Source organism: Ursus arctos, unplaced genomic scaffold, assembly GCF_023065955.2.
Source record: "Ursus arctos isolate Adak ecotype North America unplaced genomic scaffold, UrsArc2.0 scaffold_3, whole genome shotgun sequence".
Lineage (NCBI taxonomy): Eukaryota > Metazoa > Chordata > Mammalia > Carnivora > Ursidae > Ursus > Ursus arctos.
In genome coordinates, this window is record NW_026622985.1 from 88,235,804 (window position 1) to 88,249,257 (window position 13,454).

The window sequence follows — 13,454 nt, forward strand, 5'->3', positions numbered from 1 at the left end:
GTGCCCTCAAGTCAGTGACTCTGGAGAAAAACGTAGGAGCAGCTCTGCATCTACACGATCTCTACACGATCTCAATTTTTTTTTTAAATTTAGAGATCTGTCTTTTTAAAAGACAAGTTTATTGAGGTATAATTTACATACAGTAAAAGTCACCCTTTGGAAGTGTTTGATGAGTTGTGACAAGGGGACACATAGCCCCTACCAATCCAGACAGAGAACTTTTTCATCACCCTGAAAAGTTCCCTCATGCTCTGTCCCTGTCAATCCCCTCCTTTCCCACCCGGTGGTCCCTGGAAACTCCTGGTCTAGTTTTGCCTTTTCCAAAATGCCATGTAAATGGGATCACGAAGTATGTGGCCTTTTCTGCCTTGATTTTTAATAGTTCACTGAGGTGAGACTGGATTGAAAAGGGACGGGAAAGATTATTCTGCTGGTAATGTCTAGGATTAACCAAAATCATTGCTTTTATTTCAGGAAGCAGCTAAATGAGTTAGATTTCTGACCTTAGATTTCAAAGTAAGCACATTTCTCTACTGCTTTAAAAAAAAAAAACATTATTATGATTTCCAAAGTGCAACTTCAGAGGCGAGTCTAAGTGTTTTATACAGAAGTGAAAGGGCATGAATGGCTTCAGACCCAGGCACCGAACACTGGAAATCCAGGCCCTCCCCCGTGGGGTACGGGCAGAGCAGGGACGACGGTAAGGCAAGAGGCAGGTAAGAGCGAGTGAGGGCTTCCTTCAATCCCTAGCACTATCCAGTGGTCTGACACATTCAGCAAACATTCTGGGGCCACTCCCTGTCCCACGCCTGGGACTCAGAGCACATGCTGACATTCCCTAACGCTAAGAGGTTTCTCTACCTTCCAATCTTCTGAGGTTTCTCTCCTCAAGGGCAATTCTCACCACCTACCTCGCAGAGGACTGGTGCTGCTTACTCTTCCTGGAGGAGGTGGTGCTGGTTGGCTGCTGCCGCATCACGTGGGCTACGCCCACATTCAAGGGCTGGGCTGCTGGAAGGGTCACATGACCAGTCAATAGCGCAGGCTGCTGCATGATGGGATTGTAATGGCTGCCGTGAGCGTGGGTGTTCCTGAATGGGAGATGGGAAAACAAGGCTCTTTATTGGTTTTATAAATATGGATTTTCTTTTTTAAGATAAAGCTTCCTCCCCAATTAAAAGCCACATTAAAAAAGTTGGTTCTCATGAGCTCATGGAGTTGCTGAAGAGATGAGCTCATCAGATAAGCCTCCCAGGTGCCTTTAAGTGCTGTTCTGAAGAAGCGGGCAGGAACATAGTTTGGTGGTGAGTGAGAAAGAGGACGTTGCAAATGGGAAGAATGGCAAGTTGCAAATTCAGCTTAAGTTCTGGGGAGAGGAGATTAATATTCCTTCTACCTTTTAACATCCCCAAACTGGTGACTGCGTGCATTTTATTTTAGAATGTACAAGTGCCTTCAATGGGTTATTGCACTCTGTGAAGTAGGATATCGAAGTAATGCCATTTTATAAATGAGAAATTTGTAGCTTATGTTAAAAAAAAACAACTTTGAAAATGGAGTTGTATGTTCCTACTGTTTGAAATGTTAACATTCTTTTGAATTCTCTTCATGGCTAGCACAAATCTCAGGCATGTAGCAGCTGGTCAATTAATTACACGCTTGCTGAATGAACAATTAGATTACCTGAAGGTTGACTAGACGTGTATAGAATTTGGTACTAAGTCAAAATTAATAAGAGTCAGACACATGTTGCTAGAAGTACTACTGGCAGCCAATATCCTGGAAGTGGGTTATCTTTCAAGAGTTGTTATGATCTGGGTTGTATGGAGCTCAAAGGCTTGTTTTCCCACAGAAATATTAAAAGTGATGATTAATTCAGAGACTTGCCCGTAAAAGCCCATTTAGCACCTAATAAAATTAAAAGTTAAAGGAGAATTTATTTGAATTTTAAAAATATTATAAAATTCATCTTCACAACTTGGGGAAAAGGATGAATAGGAAAAAAAAAAAAAGAAGTAGGTAGATACTTCTGTAGAGATTTTGATAGCGTCTGTTGGACATTCACACTTAGAAGCTGATGTTATGGCTTCCTGACTTTGTAGTTGCTGTTTCTTCTACAGAATGGCATTCTTTTTGATACAAGTCTAGCATCAGTACTTCTCTTTTGTTTATAAGCCATGATTATGGATGTTCTTTGGCCCACATATGACATGGAGAAGAGACTGGAAAGAGAGTGTTGGCTTTAAGTGTTTCCTGTGGTAACCAGGTAAGAGCTGAGGAGGCAGGAGGCACAGGAAAGTCTGTATGAGCGAGTGAGTATGTGAATTTGGCTGAGATTAAGTGAGCTGTAAACACAGAAAGACGCAGGAAAAAAGTAGTATAGCATATATGTGTGGTCTTTTAGGAGAAAAAGGGGTGAGAAAAAAACCAGTTGGTCAGACAGCTTTTCCACTTGGTTGCTGTTCCTAATGAGCTGGAGAGGGAAGGCAGTCTCACAGAGCGTGAGCCATTGTGAATGGTGCGAAGGGAAGATAACAGGTTTATTTATTGCCTGTCATGTACCAGGTGCTAGTATAATACATGTTTAATACAGGTCAAGTGCTTTGTATTTTATCTTCATTTAAACCTCTCAGCAATTCTGTGAGGTAGGCATTCTTATCCCCACTTTACTGAAGAAGAAACTGAGGCTCATAAGGTTTAGGTAACTTGCCCCAGGTCACGCAGAACCAGAACTGAACCCACTTCTTTGAAAGTGCTTCCAGTGAGTGGGGATGGACTTGGGTGCTGTTAGTGGGAAGTGAGTGGGGCTGCAGGAAAGAGCCTCCGTCCTCTCTTGTTTCTACTAGTCAGAAAATGAGATGGAGGAAGAGAGGAAGCTGGTTTGAGGCTTGCCTGGGGGCTTCTGTCTCCGCCCCTCTTGGTTGTACTGAGAGCTCTTTATTCACAATAGCCTTTGAGATCAGAAAAGGAACTTAAGGGAGGCTCCATGGTTAGTATGGAGACTGTCAGGAGTGGAGGGACACCCTGATGGTTGGGCTGAAAGAGCCTGGAGAGCCGTGGTAAGGGGAACACAACGTGGGGACTGTCATTTGGCTCTGCACTGGTGAAGGGGGCACTGTGGTAGGTGTTGGGATGGAGTGGGTGGAGAGTACAAGAGAAAGTGGAAAGTGGCCATAAAAACAAAGGAGCAAGGTGCTGGTGAGAAAGCCAGTGAGCAGGATGGGTGGGGTGCTGGAAACGGATACAGGGGGTACGTTGTGCTGGTGGCTGTTCGCTTTGGGCCCCTGGGGTCTGTGGAAAACGGACTTTGATCTAGCAGATAGGACTATTCACTGAAGAGACACATTCAGCAAACACGCCAGAGGTTACCATTCCAAATAAACCCCATTCTGTCAAGCTTTCCCCTGAGAGGTCAGATACAACTCCAGTGTGCCCATGTCTCCAAACACCCTGAGAACACTTTCTAGAATTGCTTAGGAGCCTCAGGGACTCCCTTCTGCTTTCTTTCATGGCTGACACATCTTTATTTTCTGGGAGTGGAATTTAATTCTGAGAAACAAACCAAAAATAATCCGGAGGCAAGTCCGTGAAGTGCACGGGGGATCAAATGATGTAACTGATTTTGGGGTCGAAAATGACAACTGACCATAAGGTCATGAAGCTGATTTTCTTCTGTCCTGGTACATTTATTTAAAAGTGAACTCTCATTACACTGCACTCATATTCCACATATTCTTTTTAATTTAAAAAGTTCTCTCTAAATCACGGAATTGACAGCACAGGCCAGCCCGGCAGCTCTCTGGGTGAGCAGCGGACATGCCTCCGGTCCCAGACGTGCCTGCTTTCCTGCTTACCTCCAGTCGGCCAGCTGCTGGGTGCCTGCCATGGTCTCGGGAATCACAGTCGCGTGCTGCACAGATGTGTGGGTGGCCACTCCGGTCAGCTGCTGCCATGCCGGGGGAAGCAGGATTTGCTGGGTCCCACTTGGCCAGGCCTGCTGTAGAGCAGAGGACGTGTGCCATCAACATGTTTGTTAATCACATAGTCTGTCTGCGTGAGTCAAGCCCTGATTCTGTGCCCGGGGCTGTGCTGGACCCTGTGATGGGTATGAAAGTGGAGACCTGGTCTTTGGCCTTGAAAACTAAGTTAAGGGGAGATCAAATGAACATCTATGGCCTACACAGAAGCTAGTAAGTACATGGGCAAAGAGTCGTATGGAACGGATTTATTCATGTGGAAGAAATTATTTGTTTATAAATTTGCTCTAAGAACAGTGCTCAAAGTTTCCCAAAGTTCACTTACCGATTTGTTCCGGCATAGAGTGCAAGAGACTGAGATAGCTGCACTGGGCCACGCAAAGGTAACTTTCTGCGTGCAAGAGGTTTTCCATCCTTTATTTTGCCTTTTGTTTATGAATTAGAATCTAGACCTCCAACTTGTGCTATCTTCTGAATCTAAAGTAACATAATTCTGAGATGACCAGATATTTGCCCACATCCGAGAGCAAGGAAGCATGAAGTAAAATTCTTAGCTGGGACCTTAAGCTTCACTGAGAATTACCCTGGTCCATCAAAGCCAAAATGAGACGTAGTTAGAAGGTCACAGCTTGATTCTTCATAAATACTAAGCTTTTTCTAAGAACTCTAAAATGAACTTCGCTGATTCTTCCTTGAACAGAGTCACTGGGGAGGGGCAGCGTGTGTTGGCGTGGTGTTCTAAGCTTTCTTTATCTTCAGTCACTATTCTGCTTGCCTTTGGTTATTAAATGATTCTGACTGAACACAGTTGTCCAAAGTTGGACGCCGAAAGGAACACTGCTAAGGTAAAATACTTCTTGGGCAGGAAGAATTTAAAGATCCAGTTACATGCTGTTCTTTCCACTGGGCTGGATATCACTAACATTGGGTAATTTCTTTAATATAGTGCTCCACAAACTGCATCCTAAAATGTGTGTTTTGGCTCATATGTACAAATAAGCACTTCTGGAAATGAATCACAAACTTGAGACAAAGCTTAATAAACAATGATGTGTATAAAATGATACAACCACAATTTAGATCTGAGTGGATGGTTCACCTGGTCCATCCTTTTCATAGTGCACATGAAGCCAGTGAGATCTCTCATACCTTTTTCACATTGCCTGTTTGCTTATTGATCTGTTTTGATACAGGCAAAAAGCACAGGGACCACAGTTTATACAGTAAGTGTTTAATAAATGTTCATAAAATGAAAGAAGCAATTCTACCAAGGCAATTAATTATAGTTAACTAGATTTCAAGTTGACTGAATTCAGACACAGCAGAAAAATAATTTAATTGATTAAAATAGTTACGAGTTCAAAAAGTTAAATGAGTAATAATTTTGTCGGCAGTTAAGATTTACACGGACTTTGAGACTCATTTCAGCGTTCCAGAAAAGCATGTGTTTTGTTACTTTTAAATAATAAATCTTGATATTAAGCCAAGGACATCATTTTTCTCCCCTACTTCCCTAAAGTGGATGTTAACATTTTACCTCAAAGAGATAGGGTAAAGGCTATTTTTGACCCCTTTCACTGAATGACATGTTCAACTCATGTGAGATGACACTTCACACTTGTATAATTACTTGTATACACTTCTATAACTTATAATTTATTACTACTTTATAATTTATAAGATTAGAGCTAATACTTTTTTTTTTTAAGATTCTATTTATTCATTCGAGAGAGAGAGTGAGAGAGAGTCAGAGAGAGAGAGAGAGGACACATGAGCAGAGGAGGGGGAGAGGGAGAGGGAGAAGCAGGCTCCTGGCTGAGCAGGGAGCATGACACGGGGCTTGATCTGAGGATCTTGGGATCATGACCTGAGCCAAAGGCAGACGCTTAACCGACTGAGCCACCCACGCGCCCCTAGAGCTAATACTTCTTGATGCATACGCATGCCAAGCACAGAGCTAAGACCATAGATAGGTTTCTGACTTCATCTTTTTTTAAAAAGATTTTATTTATTTATTTATTTATTTCGGGGGGGGTGTGGGGGCACATGAACAGAGAGGGAAGCAGACTCTGTGCTGAGTGCAGAGCCCAACATGGGGCTCGATCCCATGACCCTGAGATCATGACCTGAGCCGAAATCAAGAGTTGGATGCTCAACTAATGGAAGCACCCAGGCGCCCCAAGTTTCTGACTTCATCTGAACACCAGTTCTGTGAGGTAAGGACTGTTATTTCTCCCCATTTCTCAGATAGATAAACTGAACTACAGAGAGGCTAAATAACCTGCCCAGAAATGTAGTAAATTAAACATTTATTGCTCTCTTCCTCTAAACCCAACTGAAATGATCATGGAGGAATAAAAAAATATAGAGACCCACAAGGACAAAGACAACAGAGGAGACAATAACAGTTAACAAAATCTTGGAAACTGGAAAATGGAAGGGCAATTACTGAGTTAGAAGACTGGGGAATCTAAGGTCACGTCTGTGAGATTACTTTACCTTTCAGTTTGCAGACCCTGGTATGCAGGCTTATACCCTCCTGCCCACTCCCCGCCAAAGTAGGAGGCTGGAGGATTCTCTCTAGGTAAACTGACTGGTCCAAAAGAAAAAACTACAGATATATTGGAGGATCAAGGAATCTGCCAGTGAAAATGCTGGGCTCACCCCTTATCAGACTAGACAGAAGTCCACATTCAAAAGTCCTTTCCCTCCTGTAGCTTTCAAATTAGTTTTTTAGTGCTTCGGTCTTAGATATGAATGAACAGCCAAGGATAACCAGATATTAAAGGAAGCTTCTAACGTGAGTCTAAAACAGAAGAAGAAACTCAGAGGAAACAAAAACAGTATAGAAATCAGAAGTAAATTCTCAAAAACTTAAACTGTCCTCACAGAGTTAAAAAAAAAAAAAGAATTATACACACACACACACACACACACATACACACATGTATACATATATATGAAACAAGATCATATACAGGAATATACATCTATACGTCCATATCTATATTCAGAGAATAAGAAAGAATTCTTAGAAATGAGAACTACAACAGAACTTAATTTCTTAGAAGGTTTTTTTTTAAGTTGAGAAAATCTCTGGGAAAGAAGCACAGATAGAAAAGAGAGAAAATGGGAAAAAAGATGAAAATCATGAATTTAATTCAGAAGCACCAACATCCAGTTAATAATAATTTCACAAAGAGGAAACAGAGAAAGTGCTGGCTTCGGCAGCACATATACTAAAATTGGAACAATACGGAGAAGACCAGCGTGGCCCCTGCACAAGGATGACATGCACATGCACGAAGCATTCCATATTGAAAGTAAGAAAAAGAAAATGGAGGGGAAAAACTTAAAGGAAAAATAAAAGAAAAACTTCTAGACTAAAAGGGCAAACACTGTCCAAGACAATGTATGAAAAAAGACACATGAGGAAGCATATACTCATGAAATTTCAGACCACCGAGCACAAGGAGAGTCTTGAGAGAGAGGAAACTAACCCAATGAAAAAATGAAACCATTAACTCCAGGAAAAACAAGTTGCACAGGAAAGGAACAGAATCATAATATAGTATGAGGCTCAACTGAGAATAATATTATATAATACTGATGATAATAATTATGTAAATAATGCAAAGTGGTTGAATAAGAAACTTCCATGGGAGGAATGGGAGAAAGGAAGAGAGGAGGGAGGGAGAGAGGGAGAGAGGGAGAGCGCATGATTGGGCAGGTGCTGTGGGGATGCGGTGGGGTTGGGGGCTAAGTCTTCATCTTCCACAGTAACATGGAAATTCTAAAATGGAAATATCAGTAAAAAGTAGTTTAAGCATGTTATTTAGAAACTTGGAGTTAAATATCAAAACAACAGTTAAAAGTTATTTTGGGGGATTGGACATTGGGGATGGGATAGAGCAGAAGACTACTATTTTCTGGTAAGTCTGTAGACTCATTTAACTTTAAAAATTAGGTACATGTATTATTTGGAAGAAAAATTCAATTAGAAAATAACTTCCCTAAATCCTATAGCTGGTAAGTTGTGGTACTGGCCTCTGACTTACAGGCAATCAAATGCCAGAGCCCATGCTCTCAGCCAGCATACTACCTCTATGGAGAGCACACACAGAACGACAGCTCTACTGAGGATCAGGGACTCGTGGTAAACGCATAAAAGTAGATGGAAAAGTCTTCCTTATTCATTAACAATTCAGGCACCAAGCAAGACAGAAGCAGAGGGCAAGACAGACTGGTTGCTGAAAATGTTACCAGAGGAGGATTTGAGTGAGAAGCATTGAAGTTTTGTATTTTGGACGGTTTAAGAAGTTCCAGCCAACTGTCCTTAGGGAAACATTTAAAGTGATTCAGGTGATATGACTTGACTGGCTAGAAGAAGGCCCCTTCTTCATGAAAGGCTGCAGCCCTTCACGAATCTCCACATCTTGGGGGGTGGGGGGTGGGAGGGAGCTCTGAATTTCTGTTCCAGCCTTGCTAGTCAAAGGGGGTTTTGGATCCTGCCATTTGAAAAGTGAACTAAATTCAATACTGTCTCAATTGAGCACTGTGTTTCCCCCCTCTCTACCTTTACCCACTCATTCTCAGTTTCTGACGGTGGTCAAGGGGTGAGCTCTGGCTTGAGGCTTGGGAGGACAGAGGGGGACCCCCTTTGGGCAGCACCAACAAGGCTGTATGGGTGAGACAGTCTGTGAAGACCACTCCCAGATCACTGACTCAAGAGGGTGTGACTTCACTCCGGCCTCCCGTGCACACATCCTTGGGGCACGCTTGAAGGACGTGGGGTGCTGCTGGAAGGTGGGGAGGAAAAGGCAAAGCAAACAGAACGAACACGAGGAATGGATTCAAAGACTCTGTCTCTAAACTTTCACAAATACAATCCTTGGAAAGGTTTAAATATTTGTAAAGTGTGATACCCACTTTTTGGATATGTTTAAAGTAAAGATAACGTTTGGAATGCATCTGCCTGATGCCTAGGAATTTACCCAGAGAAAAATGAGGGCACTAGTTTAAATGCTTACTTATTGCTTTGTTATAGCCACCAAACTAGTTTTATAAATTAGCTTACTTTCATCCTTTGAAGGCACCAATTAAAAATATCTAGGACAGAGCTCCACCTTTATGGGCTAACATACTGGCATGGATTAAGCGACAAACAGAAAAAGAAAACAACCAATGACCAGAAAGTCACATGGTGATACGGGATAGCGCAGGAATTTTTTTTAACCTAATATCTTTGCATGTCAAGACACAGTGGTCTGCCATGTCCTTTTCTTCTTTTTTTTAAAGATTTTATTTATTTATTTGAGAAAGACTATGAACGAGAGAGAAAGCACAAACGGGGGGAGAAGCAGACTCCCAGCTCAGTGGTGAGCCTGATGAGGGGCTCAATCCTGGGACTCCAGGATCATGACCTGAGCCGAAGGTAGACGCTTAACTGACTGAGCCACCCAGGCGCCCCTACCATGTCCTTTTTAATGGCTACATGGTGTTCCATTTTATGCACACACATCAATTTATTTAACAAATCTCCTACTGATGAACATTCAAATTGCTTCTAGTCGTTCCCTGTTATAAACACTGTAGTGACTAAATTCTTTGTACACGTATTTTTTGTTCCCTCTCCCAATTACAGGTTTAGGTTAAATCCACTTGGAGATTTACAGCACTCTAGGGACTCTCTTTCAAGTAGGCAAAGGTAAAGCTCTTCCCTGCTATGATTAAAGGACAAATTCAGAAATGCTGAGCCTACTGTTTTTCCCCCAACTGAATAAAGAATGTCTAGGTTAGCTAATAAGAATGCTAATTATTATTTCTTTCAGAAATGATTTCTCGCTTGCCAGGGTTAAGTGGGCAAACAAAAAAAAAATCTGTTAGTACGTGTGAGGTCTATAGGTTCTGGGTCACAGAGGAGGAGTGCTGGGAGGCTGGTCTGGATTTCTGCCCATCAGAGAAAGTATGAACAAGATAGTTGGCCCCTGGAGTGAGCTTGTAGTTCTTTCTCCTGATCTTTCTTGGCCTTTTCCAAACTCCCTCCTACCAAACTGTGCGAGCAAAAGGAAGCTATGAGGACCAGCGAGAGAGGTAGAAGTAGAAGGCCTACTTTACATATGGAAGGTTCTCTGTTTATAAACTTTCAGCAACACAACTTTGTGTGCCATCAGAAGCTGGTGTCCGTGGTCACTGCAGTGTCATTTTGGACTTAAGAACAGAGACAAGGAATGATAAATATCCACCTTAAGTAAGCTGTTCCAGAACACAGAAGAGGGTAATAATATCCAACATATTGTTTGAGACTGGGATGACCTCGATGCCCAAATTAGACAAGGCTTCTATAAGAGAGAAATTATAGGCCATTTCTCACTTCCGAACACAGATGCAAAAACGCTAACCATGGTATTTACGAACAATCCAGTACTGAAAAGCATAAGTGCGTATCAAACACACATGATCAAATAAAGCTCATCCCAGAAATACAAGGACAATTTAACATTAAAAACCTATTAATGTAACTCGTCACATTAGCAGATGAATGAACAAAAACCACAAGAGTATTTTAATCGATGCAGAAAGAACATGTGATATAACTCCATTAAAAAATTAGCAGGCTTGATAAAGTTTCTACCAAATACTGACAGCAAACAAAATAGGGCAAACAGAAGAATTTCCTATAAAGTCAGGTACCAGTTAAGGGTGTCCAGCGTCCACACTGCTGTTCAACACTGTTTTGAGGTGCTGGCAGCATAGTGGCATACGGATCGTAAAGGAAGAAATAAAGCTAGTAAGAAGGTAGTCCCCATAAGAAATCCACGGGGATTCACAGAAACAACAAGAACTACTCCAAGTTTAGAAGGACTGCTAGATAGGGACACCTGGGTGGCTCTGGTCATGATCTCAGGGTCCTGGGATCGAGCCCCGTGTCGGTTCCCTGGTCAGAGGGGAGTCTGCTTCTCCCTCTCCCTCTGCTCCTCCCCCTGCTCGTGTGCGCACATGCGTGTGTGTGCTCTCTCTCTCTCAAATAAATAAATAAAATATTAAAAAAAAAAAAAAAAGGACTGCTAGATAAGAAACTCAGTAGACCAAAATCAGGGTTAGTCCCAGAAACCAAAACCAAATAATTGGAAAACAAAATTAATAAAATCATTAATACCAACAAAACCTGTAAAATATTTAGGAATTATTCCAACAAAAGAAACCTTTCATGAAAAGAATAAGAGATAAATATACAGTTAATGCTGTGTTCGTGCATGAAATGACTGAATACAATAAGGATGTCAGCTTTTCCTCAGCTAAATACAAATTTAACTCAAGTCCAATAAATACACTTCAGGGCCTTTTGTTTTGAAATGACAATTGCTAATTGGCTGTGACTCTGAGCCAGTGATTGTTTTGTTTGTAAGAGTGACGGTTAAATTCATATGGAAAGTGAAGGATCCAGGCTAGACAAGGAAATTTTGAAGAACGACCTGGGAACGGGGCTGTCCCTACCAGACAGCAAGACATGTGTTAGCTGTAACAGTTAAAAGACAGCAGCACATTAGAAAGGCCAATGGAGTAGGGAGCCCAAAGAGACCTATGCAATTTCACTACATTAAAATTAAAACCAAAAACTTCTGTTCAACAGAAGATACCACAAAGAAAAGTGTCTGTAGGAACACTTTGAGAAAAGGCTGGGAACCTACCTTATTTATAAATTAATGTGCCTCTAACCTAACAACATTTAGGTTAAGGTGTCCTTGCTGCCCAGCAATGGAAATGATTCTGTAGAAGGGTTTGTGTCCTGGTTCTGTCACCTGATTGCTGTGGGACTCTGAGCCAGGGATTGTGCCTGCTTTCCCTATTTGTCACCTGGAGACAGATACCTTACTTATCGTGCTGTTGTGGGGATTAAATCAATTAACAACTATAAAGTGCCTGGCATAACGATGATGTATTTGTTTGAGCGCCATTAAAGACTAATGACGGTTATCATCACGTCACTCTGTTACCTTAAATTTCCACAACATTTTGCACATTTTTCAAGCATTTTTGCCTCTGTTCTCATGCTACCTTCGGGGTACCCATGTGAACAGATAAGGAAGGTTCCAGCTCATAGCTTCTGTGATCCTGGTTTTTCAACTCCTTATGAAATAAGGAGATAATCTCCAAGGCTTCTTTTGGCTCTAAAAAATAATTTCTATTTTATAGGAAAGAAATTCAAGGCAAAGAAATGTTAACTGACTTGCCTTAGGTCACAAAGTTATTAGCAGAATTAGGATTAAAACTTATGTCTCCCATATTAATTTGCATTATAAAGCTACAGTAGTAATAATAATTTCCCCAGACTCGCCCTGTGTCTAAATTTCTTCGTGGAATTATAAGCAAGATACGTGGGAAGGTGATTCGCCTGGGGATCATTCAGAATATTACTGATCTATTCTAATGAGTCGAAGCACCTAACTCATTACCAAGGAGGGAATTAGCGGAGATCTATCTCTTTTGTGAACAACATTAACACGGATAATGGCAATACCAGTAATAATAATGAAAGAATTACCTGGGCGAGCAGACCTGGTTGGATCTGAAGAGGCTGCGCTCCCGGGGCTTGAGTGACGATGGGCACGGCATTCTCCATTCGCACGGAATAGCCAGCGTGCTTAGAGGGCGAGGCCTGCAACCCTATTCCAGACCCGGGCAAGGGAGAGAGGGGTGGTTGGGTGGTCAGAAACTGCTGGATGCAGAGAACCTTCCTGGCCAGCTGGTCAGGACTCATCTCCCCTTCTCTCCAGTCCCTGCCGGCTATCACCTGGTCCTTTGCAAGTGTCCCCTTTAGTTTCTAACTTAAAATTGTAAAAGCCACAAAAAAACAACTTTGAATGTTTTCAGAGACTAGAAGGTCAAATTAAGGAGTCTGTAAGAGCCCAAAGTGGAACAGTTATGCTGACAAATGACAGCAGAAAACTGGCTTCTAACAGGAGAATACACCTGGGGTATTGGGGTGTTGGGAAGGGCGTCCGAATCCACTGGAATTACACTCTGAAACTGAGCAGCCCCACATGGGCTCACACCGTGGGGTGTGCAAAGCTCAAATACTTGAGCTTTCTGGATACACGGTAACCTCGCACACAGTCAACTCTGGCTTCTTGGAACTTTCAGGAGAAGAGTGTTGGGTGCATGGCTAAAGAATCATTTGGGGGACAGGCCTGGGAGGTACTTTTCGGGCAGATTTCTATTTTTCATGAGAACGGAGACTGGGTTGGCCGGCAGAGTGGCAACTCTTTACAGATAACCCGCTGGGAGGAGATTTCATTGGAGGAAATGTAAGCTGACATCAGCCTCACAATAGGAGCCCAAACAACGTGCTCATTTACAGACAGCTGGCCAGGGACAAAAACACCAGCAGGTGGGGAGAAAAACAACTTGGTGCTGAGGCCCAAGTCCTATTGTTTCTAGGCTGGCCTGAGCAGGAGAGGGGCCCTCAAGTTCAGT

The 13,454-nt window shown here is 42.2% G+C and overlaps 1 protein-coding gene and 1 non-coding gene across 4 annotated transcripts in view; one reads left to right on the forward strand and one right to left on the reverse strand.

Annotated features, from left to right (window-relative positions):
- HIPK2 (homeodomain interacting protein kinase 2) overlaps window positions 1-13,454 on the reverse strand; it is a 184,148-nt gene that overhangs the window by 32,418 nt on the left and 138,276 nt on the right. For all 3 annotated transcript variants that reach the window (XM_026512021.4, XM_026512011.4, XM_026512029.4), the window contains exons 9-11: window positions 12,523-12,644; window positions 3,855-3,997; window positions 912-1,091 (exon numbers count right to left, since the gene is read on the reverse strand). In XM_026512021.4, coding sequence (XP_026367806.1) covers window positions 912-1,091; window positions 3,855-3,997; window positions 12,523-12,644 — 445 coding nt within the window. The remainder of the gene's footprint in view (window positions 1-911; window positions 1,092-3,854; window positions 3,998-12,522; window positions 12,645-13,454) is intronic.
- On the forward strand, window positions 7,193-7,299 carry LOC113267371 (U6 spliceosomal RNA). Its single transcript, XR_003320741.1, has one exon. It is a non-coding gene; the product is annotated as a U6 spliceosomal RNA (small nuclear RNA).